This window comes from Tachypleus tridentatus, chromosome 7 (genome assembly GCF_004210375.1).
Source record: "Tachypleus tridentatus isolate NWPU-2018 chromosome 7, ASM421037v1, whole genome shotgun sequence".
Taxonomy (NCBI): Eukaryota; Metazoa; Arthropoda; class Merostomata; order Xiphosura; family Limulidae; genus Tachypleus; species Tachypleus tridentatus.
In genome coordinates, this window is record NC_134831.1 from 63977329 (window position 1) to 63993970 (window position 16642).

Consider the following 16642-nt stretch of genomic DNA (forward strand, 5'->3'; position numbering starts at 1 on the left):
TGTAAATTTCAAAAAAAATAAAGATTAGTTAAGAAAACAACAACATGAAAAGTATAGAAATAACAAAACTAGTGTGAGAAGCTGTTAATCACATTTCACTTAACATTAATTTTTGAATAGTGAAAATGATTTATTTTTACAGATTTGTAACTTTTAACATGATTTCGGTACTTAAAATGACTCTCGTACTTATAAATACCAAAACTAAGTAAAACCATACAGTAAATATGATTCATACTTGTGTCTTAAATCTATCTTATTATGTTTGTGATATTTGAGAAATAATACATATTGGTGCTATGCAGATTGAGGTAGAAAGAAATATTAACTGAAGAACATTTTTATATACTCTTTCTATATGTATATATAATATATGTGTGTGTCCACACTTGTAGGTATTATCCTAAACAATAAACCTTGGGAAACAAAAATCAACATTACGTTATATACAAAATGAGCTATTGGGAGATGTTAAATTCAAGACGTAGCGTCACAATTCAATCGGATAATTTATAAGAATGTTACTAAATATTACTGCTTGTAAAAACATATCAAACTGATGTAAACACAATTTTATTTATCATCTAGTAAATGCCATATATATGTTTTGATGGCCATTCTATAGCAGCGACATCTGTTGAAGAGCTACGTTACAAAACACACAGAATTCTACGAGATAAACGATCTAAATAGAATTATAGTTATTCTAACGTCACTGCAATAAGTCTTGTTAGACTACAGTGGTCTCTAATGACACCCCCGAGACCTAAGAACACGTTTTGAGTAAATTCTAAGGCTTACGCAATACAAACAATGGAGTGACAAATATGTACAGATTTCACAATAAAGTTAGAAAAAGACCATTATCTTCCAGATAATAAAAAAATTACGTTCAGCCATTTCAAGTTCATCAGGGTTAGGAAAAAAGGGGTTATTATAAAATACATTTGACTTCTATTAAACACTTTTGATGTTTCACAAATGTTCTAATGTTATAGAATATGGCGAGATGGTTAGAACGTTCGACTCATAATCTGAGGGTTGTCTTATGTTTTCTAGAAAACCCCTTTTCTAAAAAAAGAATAAAACTACAGTTGATTGGACTGTAGAAAATCTGCTTTCTATTTCATTATGACTGGTGTGTTCTTCAATATTTGTGATATATTTTAATGTATGTATTCATGCATATATATGTGCGGATGAAAAGGGTTAAACAAGAGATCGAGACCAGTTCCGTATAATTGATACGCACCAATACGAGGCACACGTTTAGTATGAGTGTCAGTTGTCAGTACTTGATACTCAAAGAAATAATGTATGTTCCTGCTTCGAGAGTTTGGATCGCCTGCCTATATCTTGTCAACCTTGAAAATCCATAGGACGTAATAAAATACAAAATTATGAGTTCTTGTCCGAGAATTAATATATTTTGCTTTAAGAAGTGTGAATGATGCTTTTCCTTATACAAACGTGTGTCCAGGGGGCGTTGTCTCAAAACGTTTTAGTAGCTTGAGTCAATATCTGAGTTACAATCATTTCTTACTTCACTGTGAAACCTTGAGAACCCACAGAGAACTCAAACAGTGTTTTATTCGTGAAGCCATGAAAACCTAGATTACATCACACGACAACTCAGGCCATCTTTAACTCTGAACCCGTTAAAACCTAGCTCACATCGTACGACAGCTCAGATCATCTTTAACTGTGGAAACCTAGCTTACATCTTACAAGAGCTTTTCGGCTTAGATTATCAAACCTATCAACTTTTTGACAAAAATAAGCCAATTCACTTTGTTTTGTGCTATTGTTTGTAGCTACAAAGATACTAATATCTGGATAAATAATTAACTTTCTTCCAAGACGTCAAGTAAAATATGCAAAAAAAGTAAATAATTTTATTTGTTGAAGATGTTATACCTGCTAAAATCGTTTCCAAATAAACAATACGTGAAAAAACCAAATAACAACAATAACCAAATGAGGTTTACAGAGAGATGTTAAGTTAGGATTTAAACTGTTACAATATGTTTTAGATTCATCTATAAAACGTTCTTTATGCACCATTATCAGAGGTTAGAGATAGTAAAAAGTATTTCAACTATTTTACGATTTTGTTTGTAGTTTTGTGTCCCCAGTACCACTTGTAGCATATTTGTACTTTATCTTCTTAGTTAAATATTAACTTCACTTCTTTAAATCACATTTAAACAATGCCCATTATTATATTAATATAACTGTTCTCCTGACATTGTCTTGATAGAGACGTTTGTATAAAAAATACGCTTATATACTCAAAATCAAAATTGACCTAAAAATGTTAGCTTTAAAGCACTTAATTTGCTCAGTATCTTACAGTATACAAGTGTGTTTTTGTTTATTCTACAGTAAAACTTAGAATCTAGTGATAGACAAACAAAATCATACGCGTGAACTGACTCCTTAAAGAACAAATTGGTCAACTGCTGTTGTTTCATTCTTGTCTATAATTATTGATGTAGAATGGTACCTCCCTCACCCTTGAAATCAGTTAAACAAGCACAAAGAGACGAAAAAAGCATATTTTTAACACGTTGTTTAGCTATAAATGACGGATCAAACAACAACAACAACAAACATTAACAGTTTGATACAAAATAGTACGCTTAGCTCAAACACACACACACATATATATGTATATATATAGAATTCGTATTGAATGTTATGGTGTCAGTTTGAAACTAAACATTCATGTGAAACGTAATGATACATACGAAACTCGTACGTTAAAAACACAAAACAACTACTAACACATAATGATTTAATCTTTGTTATTAAAGTGTGGTTAACTTATGAACACGTAGAATAAAGTATATCGACACAAAGTTTAGTACAACCTCTGTGATTTTGTGCTACTTGTTTGATAATTGCTCAGATTTCTGAGGAACCTACGATATCGAAGTACCACATAAGTACAATTAGAACATTCAATTAAATATATATTGTCTCTTTCCATCAGAAATCTGAAGTAAATAATAAACACTAGTAAGCAATGTTAATTCAACGCAACATACAATTGTGTTTAAACAAATTTAAGTACCACATATTATACATTTCAGTAATAACTTTTCATTCAACGCAACATACAATTGTGTTTAAACAAATTTTAAGTACCACATATTATAAATTTCAGTAATAGCTGTTCATTTAATGTAGCATAAAATTGTGTTTAAACAAATTTATGTACCACATATAAATTTCAGTAATAACTCTTAATTTAATGTTGCACAAAATACTCTACAGACAGGTTTCAGTACTGTGTATCCTATATTTTAGTCATAGCTCTTAACTAAATAACACACATCATGCCATTTCAAAATAAATCTCAATTATTTAATAGAAACCATTCAGTACGGCAAAACTTCATCACATTAGAAAACGAAATTCTGTTCAGATAGATACTTTACATATCATATTGATAGTACGGACTTTGACATAGTTATTATGAGTCATATGGATGAGCGTGAACACTGAATTAAATAGTAACTAATTTCTTGTTTAATGTGGGTGTGTTTTTATAGCAAAGCCACATCGGGCTATCTGCTGCCTTGTTTAATCAAAACTCTTAATTAAGAATTACAAATCAAATTCTTCGATCATAAATATTACACAACAAACTTGGAATTCTTATAGTATTATTCATTCAAATTTTGAATTAAATTCGAATTGTCATAAACTTTAATTCTGATTTGGGTTAAGTATTAAACATAATAATGTTCAATTTGTCTTTTTGCTATCTTTTGATGTCATTGTGACATAACCATAATCTCTTTATAAACACTATATGCAAAAACAAAAGTTGAGGACATCATTAACTGTTCTAACCTTTTAACAATAAATTATCTTTTTTGTTTCATTTTTTTCCTGCTTCTCATCCAGAGCAAACCAGTGAGATTTTGTTTTAGAAACATACGTGTTGGACGACGAGATAAACGCCAACCTGTTCGTCAGATGGCGCTACGCTCAACGACATGCGCAATTTTGTACCGACATGTTGGGATAATTTTTCAATATGACGTTTTCATCTTCATCAAAATAGAGTAGAGTAACAGAAGATAGGGAATCCGGGACACAGCACGGAGCGGGAACATCCGGGTTGAGGCCTATGGCATTCACGATACTTTGAATCAAAGCGTGGTTGGAAGGTCGAAATTCCTGGGGAAACAGAAACCATCCTGTTTTAGAGTACACATTTAGAAGGGTCCATAAGACAAAACAAACTAATAACATAATAATAACCGTTCAACTATCTCTTTAAAATTTTCGTTTAGGTATTTATTTTTGATATATTTGTTTTGCTAGTTTATTTCAGGGTAAAACCATATCAGTCTATCTGCTGTGTTCACCGAGGAAAATAGAATCTCAGATTTTAGCGTTGTAAGTCCCAGCAAGGAGACTGAATTATATGTAACTAAATTAGTAAAAACAATAAATTTATCTAAACGTATTCACTGGACGACTTTCAACGTTCTTTTTTAGATTGCTCATATATACACTGCTGGCTTAAATACTAAAATGTTTTTTATTTTTATTTTCCCTTTTCTTATATTTATCTTTCGAAGCTCTACTCAAATACGTGGTTTAAGTCTAACAACGCAAAATGCATATTTTTATTTATGTTCATTGGCCTTAAGATTTTGGCCAGCAGTGTATATATGTATATCTTTATATAATGTGTTATTACAATCCAGTGGTAGACAAGGTAATGAATAAGTATCTAAGTAATATTGTTGATATATTAAAAATACTCTACAATAAAATTACTGGAAGGTTTTGTTAATATATTAATTAAAACATAAAATAAAGTTAATAATAATTCTCCTCACTTTGTCGGACTTTATTCACGTAAATTTTATCTTATTTTTGTTCTATAAGGTTTGACTTTTCGTTTCTTATTTTGTTCCATAATATTCCATTCCACTAAAAGACGGCGTTCTTCAAAATTATAAAATAATTTTACAAGTTTTCAGTTATCCAGATGTATGAGTTTCTTAACACAACCTCCGAATTATTACCATTAGAACCAGAATGCTTAAGTGATATTTAAAACAAACAATTATTGTAGTATATACTTAACAGTATTAACACGGACCAGGTACCCATGATTTTACAGAACCTAATTTTTCACATCATTTCAGATCGTTTGTTTATTGGCTAACATTTTAACTAAACCTGATTGGATAGAAAGCAAGCAACTGCCACACGCTTTGTGAAAACCGAACTTACAGCTGGCCACAGAGCAGATATCGACATACTACTAACATTCAGTAAGTAAGTTTACCGAAATTGTATCGATAAAACAATGTTAATACAGGAAAAAAAAATGACTTGTAAATGTAAAGTGAGTATGCGCAGTACTTGTGGAAAATGCTCTCATTGTCAGTGTGGATGCAAACAATTGACACTCAGAGGTCAAAATGGCAAGAAAAGCAGGTGAGAAACAGCAGCAGAGAAAATTAAGGATATGAAGAAAGGAAAAAGGACGGATGGATTACACTATTCTATTATAGAGTGATGAAGATGAAATGTCTAGCGACACTTCTGACGATCCCATGGATTTCATGACACCGAACAAACGATGTACATCATCCAAGAACTCAAGTGTGAAAGCAAGGTGTTGTAGTACTCCAACAGGACGTGGAAACGATGTCTATTCAATTCCACAGTTCTATGGTATCTAACCCATAGTGATATCAAACTTTCCAAATGAAAAAAACTCAAAGAAAGGCATCATGTTTTAGTGCTCTTGACAAGAACAATCGATTGCTTGCACCGGGTTCTCCCATGAGATCCAAATGGTCTTATGAATGTGATTGGAAACCACATTTGTAAGAAATCTGATAATGCAAAACTATTCTGATCTGTCAACGGTGTGCAACAAACTCTGTCAGAGAAATGTATTCGGGAAAAGGTTATACTTGAATTACTATGTTAATTAATGACATTCAAAGAGAGACTGAAGATGGGAGAACAAGCTTTTGAAACAGCTAGATGTCACTTTTGTCAGTTGAAGTCTGGGTTTCAGCTTGAGCCTAGAGTATGATCTGTTTAGCATTACTGTAAGCGAGTTACACTGAAGGAGATAAGAGTACCATTGATCAAGATTATGAGAATTATCCCACTGACGCCAAAGTCAAGACCTTCGTATTTATTCTTTAGACAAATAATGAGAAAGGGAACAAATATCCAAGAACACAACAAACTATGGTTGATCTTATCCAAGAGGCCAGCGGGTAAGTCAACACCACATGTACATCTTCTAAGGTTACTACAGTGAACTATGGTAACCAAAAACTTGTGATAGCGTTACTAAATTAGCGAATTATTTCGTAAAACATCGTGTGGAATTTTATTTAACCTGACAACGTTAAAAGTAGAGTTTTAGCTCATTCCAGAATGATGTCATATATTAAGGTTTGCCATACAGCCAAAATCCTGGGTTCCCGGCTCGTGGAAGAACTGTTAAAAAACCAGATAGCCCTGTTCCGAGGGTTTGTTTTCTGAAGTTTAGGTTTTTCTCAAACGTTTTTCACAAAACATAACTTATCTATAGAAGAGACACAGCGACATATTTTAAAAGTTATACAAACAAAAGAGTAATAAATGAATATAAACATTTTTCATAAAAAAGTACATAAGCTAAACAGTGAAGCATGAAAAAATTGTACCTAAACATTAAACTCAACAAAAAATAATTAATGTTGTATATTTTATAAATGTTCTAATAAAAAGATACGATTTAGTGTTAATTAATTTCTAGTTGAATATATTCTTTTTATATTACTTTGCGAGAAGACCTCTAATTAAAAACCTTCTATAAGTTTTCTTCTATGACGTTCGATTAAACGAGTTATTTATACTTATGAACAAACCCGCTTTTCCTTAAAATTCCTTTGAGATCCAATCTGGTAATCTCGATACCAGTAAGCAACCGCCATTTTTTTTCATTACATGCATATTTTTAATAGTAAACGAAAAAAACTGTTGTTGCTGTTGTGTTTTTTTGTAAAGAATAGTTATTACCAGTAATATGAAAAGAAAGTCTTTACATGTTATTAACTGTTTATTAGACAGACAATATTTTGAAAAGCCAAGTATAACAACATTTAAAAGGTTCGGTTGTTTTCGATGGATTATTTTATTATATATACGGGTTCTTTAAATGGCGCTTTACTTTATTAGTACACAAATGCCTGACGAATGAAATGGTGTTTTGTGATCCCACACTTTTATGTATGAACTGTAATAATTAGATCGGTTTATTCAATGCTACAGAATATAGAATATAAGTCTGAAGATTGAGTTAACAATTAATATCACGAAAATAGTTCACTTAATTTTTATCTTAAAATGGCTTTTCATGAAATCGGTTCTGTTTGTTTAGAATTTCGCACAAAGCTACGCGAGGACTATCTGCGCTAGCCATCCTTAATGTTGCCGTGTAAGACTAGAGGGAAGGCAGCTAGTCATCACCACCCACCACCAACTCTTGGGCTACTCTTTTACCAATGAATAGTGGGATTGACCGTCACATTATAACGTCCTTATGACAGAAAGGGCAAGCATGTTTGGTGTGACAGAGATTCGAACTCGCTACCCTCAGATTACGAGTCGAGTTATTAACCACCTGGCTATGCCGGGCCTCATGGAATTGAAAAATCAGATGTGTGTATGCTAGGAGGTTATTGCGTATAGGTAATGTTCTTACCTTTGTTAATGGAAAGGGACAAAGTCCAACACAGTAATTGGTCTCGAGGGAAGTGGGCGCAATTATCCACCGACTCCACCCGATATCAGCAAAATTCACTGTCAGTTTTCGTCTTTGACAAAGCTGCGAGTAAGACCCATAGCTATTGTAACGAGAGGCGTCGTTTTTGTGTACTAGTTTACTTTTTGGTTGGAAAAACTGCGGTAATATTCTATTTTTTCTTCTACGTTTTCTCTTGTTTTTCCGTCTGATATTTCTAGATTTTCCAAATGATTTCCAATAATGTGATTCTTCAGAATACGGTATAAGGCCTGGTTTTTGTTTCTTGTTGCCTTTGTGGAAATGAAGAGCATTAGACTTAGGATATTTAATCTGTTTACTATAGATTACATCAGTCGGTATTTCGTTATCCCATATAGATCTTCTGGAACGATTGAAATGATTTTTATTTTCATATCTTTCGTGGTCTTCCCAGTTTGAAAATGAGGGAAAGGTATTCATTTTCCAACTCTCTTTAGGTAAATGTCTTCCTTCTAAACCTTTGAAAGCTCTCTTATTTCTTTCATCTTCAGAAAATATAATGAGGAATGGTACCGAACCTTTTTGTATTGCTCTAAAAAAATCCAAAGACTTATACCTCCCGTTGCTTCGATGAACGTTAAGCTTTGCAGCGAAAATACAATTCCCATCAGCCTTTGCATTACAACAAGCTGTGACTCCCTTGGTGACGTTATAAGTTTGCCATCCGTCATTATGACGACTCATCTCCAGTTTCTGTAGAACAGAAGTTGCTACTGTGCTGAAGTCCAAGAGGTGAATCTGAAATCCGATAACTTGCTTCCTTCGCCATTTGCTGCCTTTAATTCTTCGTCTTCTCAAAAGATGGAGCTCACTACTGATGATACGTTCAGAGTTACGAATTCCAGTCAAGTTGAAAACGAGAATATTCTTTTCTTTCAGCTTTCCTGCCAAAATAAAGAAACAGTAGATTAATAAATGCAAGATGGAATTTTTTTACCCAATACGTAAAAAAGGGAAATACAGAAAAGAGGGAAACAGTTAAGTCTATCGATTTTAGGTCCATTGTTTTATGAGAAACAAAACGTTTAACTAAAGTAATTCTCAGGTTTCAAACATCTTATGCAAAACTAACGAATACAATAAAAATATTCACTGTGTAGACTACATTAAAGTTTGCTTACGATACACGTTCGTAGAAAAATATTGAGAGATACAGTAAAAACATTAAAAACTAGAGGGGTACTCAACAGATCGCATATACCTCTGTTTTAATGTGTGTGACCTTACTATCTCCTTGATCTTTAACCTTTGTTCTTGACACTTTAAAAAGTAAAACCTTCAAACTTGGGCCACGGTCCAAACGTATACCAACTTCTGTCAAAATCCATTCAGTCACTTTCGAGCAATTTCGCTGACAAGTATACAAACGAATACATGCATAACATAACCTCCGTCCACCAAGACGGAAGTTATAAAGCTGTTCGAAACTTAAACCTGTTGTAAGAAATACGGAATAAGTCTGTATATATTTAAGCACAGTGTTATACATTCTTGAAAGATAATGACTTGGAAGTAAATAATGTGTTTCAAATCGGATGTGAACTGCTTATCGGAGGTTCAAGCTTCGCACCTTCAGCTGGGGGTGCGTTATAAGAGTGACTATTAATCTCATTTTTCGATTTAAGACCTAGCAAAGTACTTGTAGCGGCAAAAGATGTTTATTTGTTGCTTTGTTCTGGTCTATCTATTCTTAAGGAATTTATCATTTTATCGTTAACTGACGTGCATATAAGATACCTCCACGTCGAAAATAACAAATAGTAGTATTTTGGAAAGTATACACAAGAATTCCGTAACGAGAATGAAGTACATTATACAAAATAAAACTAGTTTATTGTTTGTTTGTTTTTGAATTTTGCACAAAGCCACTCGATGGCTATCTGCGCTAGCCGTCCTTAATTTAGCAGTGTAAGACTAGAGGGAAGGCAGCTAGTCATCACCACCCACCGCCGACTCTTCGACTACTATTTTACCAACGAATAGTGGAATTGAGTGTCACATTATAACGCTCCCCAACTAAAGGGCAAGTATGTTCGATGCGATGGGGATTCGAATCCGCGACCTTCAGAGTACGAGTCGAATGCCTTAACCCACCTAGCCATGCCGGTCCCTAAGTGTATTATAATACCTTTCGGTATGTAAATAAATAAGTTTATGGATATATTTCTTTTGCCAGTCCTCGCATTACCACTGGATCATAGTATAACATGTAAGTGGTAATAGCTATCAAAACGTTAAAGATATTCCATCTCTTAGACGATCCAATTAGCAGCCATGGAGAATCAATTATGGGTGAGAAGTGCAATATTAAAACCGGTAACATCTGAGCCCCTACAGCCTTTCGCTGTCTGCAACCAGTTGTGGGAAGGCACTCATTTCAAATGGTTAGACACATAACAAAATCATGCGGTAGAAATAAACCATTTTGAGACTACCGACCTCCGCCCATTTCAGTAATATACGTATTATAAAATGATGTTAAATTAGGTAATAATTCTAATATTCAACTCAGTCTGGCATGACCAGGTGGTTAAAGCACTCCACTTATAATCTAAGGGTCGCTGGTTAAAATACCCGTTGCATCAAACATGCTCGCCCTTTCAGCCGTGGGGGCATTATAATGTGACGGTCAATTCCAATATTCTTTGGTAACAGAGTAGCCCAAAGGTTTGCGGGGGGGGGTAATGACAAGTTGCCTTCCCTCTAGTCTCACACTACTAAATTAAAAACGGTTAGCGCAGATAGCCCTACTGTAGCTCTGCGCGAAATTCAAACCAAAATAATTTTATATTCAGACATAAAAATTAACTTGTAGTAGATATAAGCCACCATATTTCTATATTTGAAAGACTCTCGGCTTCTACCTTTTAAATAATTATTAAAATGGTGTTCCATAATTTTAACTAGAACTAAAACATCAATATCTTAATAGTTATGTAATAAATACGTAAACCCTACCTTTTTTCTTTCTCGCAAAATAATTGTTCAGGATGGTTTATTTCTATTACAAGGCTAATTTTTTTTATCTTTCTAAAGACAAAAGGTGACTGCCTTTCCACAACTAGATGCAGGTAGCAAAAGGCAGTAGGAATTGAGACGTTATGGGTTTATTTGTTTGTTTGTTTTGGAATTTCGCACAAAGCTACTCGAGGGTTTTCTGCGCTAGGCTTCTTTAATTTAGCAGTGTAAGAATAGAGGGAAGGCAGCTAGTCATCACCACCCACCACCAACTCTTGAGCTACTCTTTTACCAACGAATAGTGGGATTGACCGTCACATTATAACGCCCCCACGGCTGAAAGGCCGAGCATGTTTGGTGCGACCGGGATGCGAATCCGTGACCCTCAGATTACGAGTCCAACGCCTTAACCCACCTGGCCATGCCGGGCGCTTGTGAGCTTATGCATTCAGCTCTTAACCCCTAATTAATTCTCCGTAGTTGCTAATTAGTTCAACATCTGTGTTTGTACCTTGTTTTACAACTGAAATATCTCTAACGATACAGACAATTTCATTCTGACTTTATGGTAATGACAAGGAATAGAAATAGTAAAAGGCAATTATATTTTGAGTACTTTTTTTTTAGGTTTCATTCTGAGCTATTGAACTTTGATTTGTAAACACAAATATATATATGTCTAAATTATTTAAACACATTCATTAGACTAGAGATTACACAATGATGAATTATGTAGTTTACTGACAAATGAAACACATTAAAAATCGGTGAAAGTAGTTATTAGTCATACACTTGGAACAAGAAACCATTATAAACAGTCTAATTGATTATAGAATATATGTTCAAACGTATATTCGTAAAATTATGTTAATGGTGTGAATGCGCGAAAAAAAAAAGTTTATTAAGAGCTGTCTCCCGCTGGTACAGCGTCAAGTCTTCGGATTTAGAGCGCTAAAATCAGGGGTTCGATTTCCCTCGGTGGACTCAGTAGATAGTCCAATGTGGATTTGCTATACGAAAACATACATACATTATTAAGGGCTAAGACAATTTATTTACTACTAACAGTTGGAAAACTTCATTCATTAATGCAGATATAATGCCCGGATGTACTAACGATTTTGAACAGCCCCTTTGAATTCATAATGAGGATAAAGAAGGAAACGGGAATTTTTCTGGAAAAGTATAATAACTAAACGAGACGTATTATCTCTTTTTGGTAAAGCACGAGATTTAAAAATAAACACTGTCATTAACTGTATTACTGAAACCTCATTAGAAAATTTGGACAGAATAATTATACGATCTTAAATAGAACAAAGGAGGTAATATATTATGTGGAAAAGCTAAGTGTAATTTTTTGTGACTCTCCACGGAGCACTAATTATGGCTAGATTAACTTTTAAAGATAGTCTGCCTATTCATTTGTATAATAAATAATTGTTACTTCACTAACTAGGAAAGAGTTTCTTTTAGACCATGCTTTCTAAACTAGCTTTTCCAAATTGCAACCGTACGAATGACGACAGAAAACCGAAATCAGTGACGTATTTTACACAATACATCGAAATGAAAAGAAAATCTTTCATTGTTTCCATTTTAAGTTTTATATCACGTATGTACAAAAACGTCAAAAAGTTTTGTCAAATTCAAAACTTCAAAGGACGAAGTTATAAATTACAAAAGTAAATCAATAAAAAAGTTAAACGTAGCCCTTAACTTTAATAGGAAAATCTTATATGTATTATTAAAGCAGTTATTAATAGCGTCCAAATATTAAACTGGCAGAAAGTTGTATAAGAGTTATTTTAGTACTTTTTCTCAAAATTACTTAATCCAGACTAAAACTTTAACTGGATTTGTTCATACTTAAAATCTGGACAGCGCCTTATATGAAACTCACATAAAAAAATCAGGTGAGGGACTTGTGAGACACAGTCTTAGCCATTCCTAATTCAGAAATGCTGACCAGAGGAAAGGTATCCTATCATGAAGGACGGCTAGCGCAGATAGCCCTCGTATAGCTTTGCGCGAAATTCAAAACAGACAAACGCATAAAGGGAAAAATAATGTTTATAAAAAATGATAATGAGCAAATCAGTGTTTATGTCTTTTGTAATTAATTAATGTAATTAATTAATTCAGTACTTGGATGAATAAATATATCTTTACCGAGTATTCTCGGACTTTGTATAAAGGTGAAACAACTGGACAAAACATAGCTCATCATATGCAAAAGCATATAAAGCTACTGAAAGTTACGGATTTTTTAAAAGTATTTTTAAAGTAATTTTCAGGTTTATGGATTATGTGTTGTGCAGTGTTTGCATGGAGCGTGAGCAACATGAAAGTACATACGGGTACTTTAATTTTCTCAATTGGTTTGGCTTGAATTTTGCGCAAAACTACTCGATGGGCTAACTGCGCTAGCCGTTTCTAATTTAACATTGAAAAACTACAGAGAACGCAGCTTGTTATTACTACCCACCGCCCACTCTTGGGCCACTCTTTTACCAAAGAATAGTGGGATTTATCGTAACTTGTAAACGTCTTCACGGTCGTAAGGGCGAGCATGTATGATAGAACGGAGAATGGAACCTGCGAGTCTCAGATTAGAGTTTTTTTCTCTGAATTACTTAATACGATAATTGTAATATTGACAGTTGTAATATAATTATGCGTGGATAAAGTTAGGTGAAAACTTACAAAAGCAGGATTTTCAGTGAGCAAATTTACTGTTTGCTATTTATGAGCCTTTCCATTAATGACAAAATATCAAACAAGTATCTGAGCAGAAATATTGATAAATGTTAACACACTTGATAAAACTCTTTTTTTTAGAGATTTTTTTTAAGCACGTGGGAAGCTAATGAGATGAGGTCATGCGTTGTTAAGTGACTAGAGTTCTGCAATAGCTTTGTAGCTGTAGGTGTGTTATAGGAATAAAAGTAAAATCCTACTATTTAGCCGAATAAAAATAGTCCAAGAGTTGTCATGAAAAATACTGGCAAGTTGCCTTCCCTTTAGTCTATCAAAACAAAATTAGGAACGATGTCTTTTTGTATGTTTTTGCAAAAACTCTAACATAAACAGTAAGAAGAAGAGAGAAAGAGCGTTTGTTTGTTTTAAAGAAACAGTATTAATAGTTGGGATATGAACTTATACCTGTTTTAATCAAGCTAACATTTTTTTTACGAACAGAAGATTTGGTTTGTTTTGAATTTTGCGCAAAGCAACACGATGGCTATCTGCGCTAGCCGTCCCTAATTTAGCAGTGTAAGACTAGAGGGAAGGCAGCTAGTCCTCACCACCCACCGCCAGCTCTTGGGCTACTCTTTTACCAACAAATAATGGGATTGACCGTCACATTATAATGCCCCACTGAGAGGACGAGCATGTTTGGTGCAACAGGGATTCCAACCCTCGACTCTCTTATTACGAGTCGAGTGCCTTAACCACCTGGTCATGTGGGGCCACAAACAGAAAATATTTGAGAATATTAACTTACGTTGTAGCATTTTTTTATTATTAATACTTTTCCAACTTGATGACACAAAATATTTCGTTTCTGTCAGTCTTAATGTCGTTTATGTTTTTCGTGTATAGATTATTTTTCATTCAATGTATTTCTGTATGTATTTATTAACTGTTTAAAGACAACCTCGATTCCACAAGAAAACCAGTAGAAATTTATATGCTGTTACTTTGACATGATAAATGAAGCAAAGTACGAGCAGATGACGTCTTCAAACAGTTTTACTGAAGAGAGAAAAAAAAAAGGAACAATTTTTAAAGTTGGTTGGATAAAGTAGGTCAGATTATGGGAGTTCGTGTTACTTGGAACGAGGGAGATAAATATCTCCTTGAAACTCAAAGATGAACCACTCTGTGGCGCTATCTTCCCGTTTTTTATTTTATCTTTGAATGTTCTAAATCACAATGTGTAAAATGACATTTAATATCCTTCTGTTGATAGTTGCTTACTGGCTATTCTATTGACAAAGTGTTCAAACCATATAGCTAGTCGTATTGTTGCCCGGAGGGAGGAGGAAGTAGAGATATTGGGTATCAGGTGTCGTAGAACGTGAAAAAAGTAGATGGATAATACAGTGAAATGTTGGGAATGCTCTTAAACTTACACTTATATCTAAGATTTCTCTTCCCTTCACAGACACTAGATAATACTTTCTGTCAAACTGATATATTCGTCAGCGTAACATTAAGAAAAAATATGCTTCACAATAATTTAAGAATCCACGAGAAACAAAGCTGAATCAAAATGACTGAAATGTTGTTGGAGAAGATGTGAGAAATACATGAAGCCAGGAATCTGCATGCGCTAAACACATTCGAGCTAAATTTTCGCCCTTGGCGCCACAGCTCGCAATTGCAATAATATGTTACTGCTCTAGTAGGTTAAAATAGTACCCTTAAAGTTCAATTAACCATATGAATATTAGTTAGGAGGTAAAATTGCGAACATTGTAACTTTTATTGTAACGATTATAACGCCAACAAGAAGAACATAGAAAGATACAACACTTTGCAATAAATTTATTAACAGCTGGTTTAGTATATATGTACAATGGTTACCGTATAAACTCAAATCATAAAAGATTTAAAAAAAGAATCAAAAACGCATCGCTACTGTTTGTTTTTTTTATTTTCGCGCAAAGCTACACGAGGGCTATCTGCGCTAGCCGTCCCTAGCTTAGCAGTATAAGGCTAGAATGAAGGCAGCTAGTCATTACCACTCACCACCAACTCTTGGGCTATTCTTTTACCTACGACTAATGGGATTGACCGTCACATTATAACGCCACCACAGCTGAAAGGGCGAGCATGTTTGGTGCGAGGGGGTTCGAACCCGCGACCTTTGGATTACGAGTCGAACGCCTTAACCCACCTGACCATTAAACCAACTAGCAGTAATTATTTCACTTGTTTTGGATTTTTCAGTGATTTTACGTATTTAGAATGAATTTGATCTTATTAGTAATAAACTTATGTTTAAAACTTTTACATTATTTTGTACATTTTGTTATTATATTATAGTTAATTTATCTGACAATAGATGGCAATGTGTGATGTTATTCAATATTTCAAATTATTATACAGCGACCGGTAGGAAACGCCAGTACTGGAGCCAAATCATTTTTGTTGTTGACAGCACAGATCTACACAAATGGACTTACTTTAGAAAATTACGGCGCACAGAAGCAACTGAGTAATCAGTAAGATGTTGTTGTTGTTATTTTGAATTAAGCACAAAGCTACACAATGGGCTATTTGTGCTCTGCCCATCACTGGTATGTATCGAAACCCGGCTTTCAGCGTTGTAAGTCCGCAGACATACCGCTGAACTGCTGGAGGGCAATCAATAAGCTGGTTACAATGACTCGTTATTCAAATTTAATACAAATGACAAGTTCTTAGGGTTAAAAATAATCTAACATACTAAATTAACATTTTACAATATTCTAAACAATGCAAGCACAGTGGTATGAAAAATATATTTTTAATTATTTATTTATCGGTACGCTATACTGCTTCTTAATCATAATCATGCTTCTTAAAATAGTACTTGCTTGTAACAGTGAAACTGTAACTATATGTTTCAATGGAATCATAAAGTATACGTTATTGTTATTAATAAAAAGACACCCACTGCTTTAGATCTAACATAATTATCCACATAAAATGTATTGTTCTATTAAAATTATTATCAGTATTTCTGTAGAATAAGCGTTATGCGTAGTGGTAGTTTAATTTCTTTATAGCAATAAAGATACTTAAAATACGAAACGTTTCACTTATAATTCTAAATGTTTAAAGATAAAATCGCCTTTCATTTCTACT

The 16642-nt window shown here is 33.7% G+C and overlaps 1 protein-coding gene across 1 annotated transcript in view; it reads right to left on the bottom strand.

The window, feature by feature from the left end:
• Positions 1 to 1870: 1870 nt before the first annotated feature.
• The window catches only part of LOC143255834 (bone morphogenetic protein 3-like), a 46155-nt gene continuing 31383 nt past the window's right edge, over positions 1871 to 16642 (bottom strand). The window contains exons 2-3 of the mRNA XM_076512137.1: positions 7745 to 8709; positions 1871 to 4191 (exon numbers count right to left, since the gene is read on the bottom strand). Of these exons, the coding sequence (XP_076368252.1) occupies positions 4000 to 4191; positions 7745 to 8709 (1157 nt within the window). The 3' untranslated portion in view covers positions 1871 to 3999. The remainder of the gene's footprint in view (positions 4192 to 7744; positions 8710 to 16642) is intronic.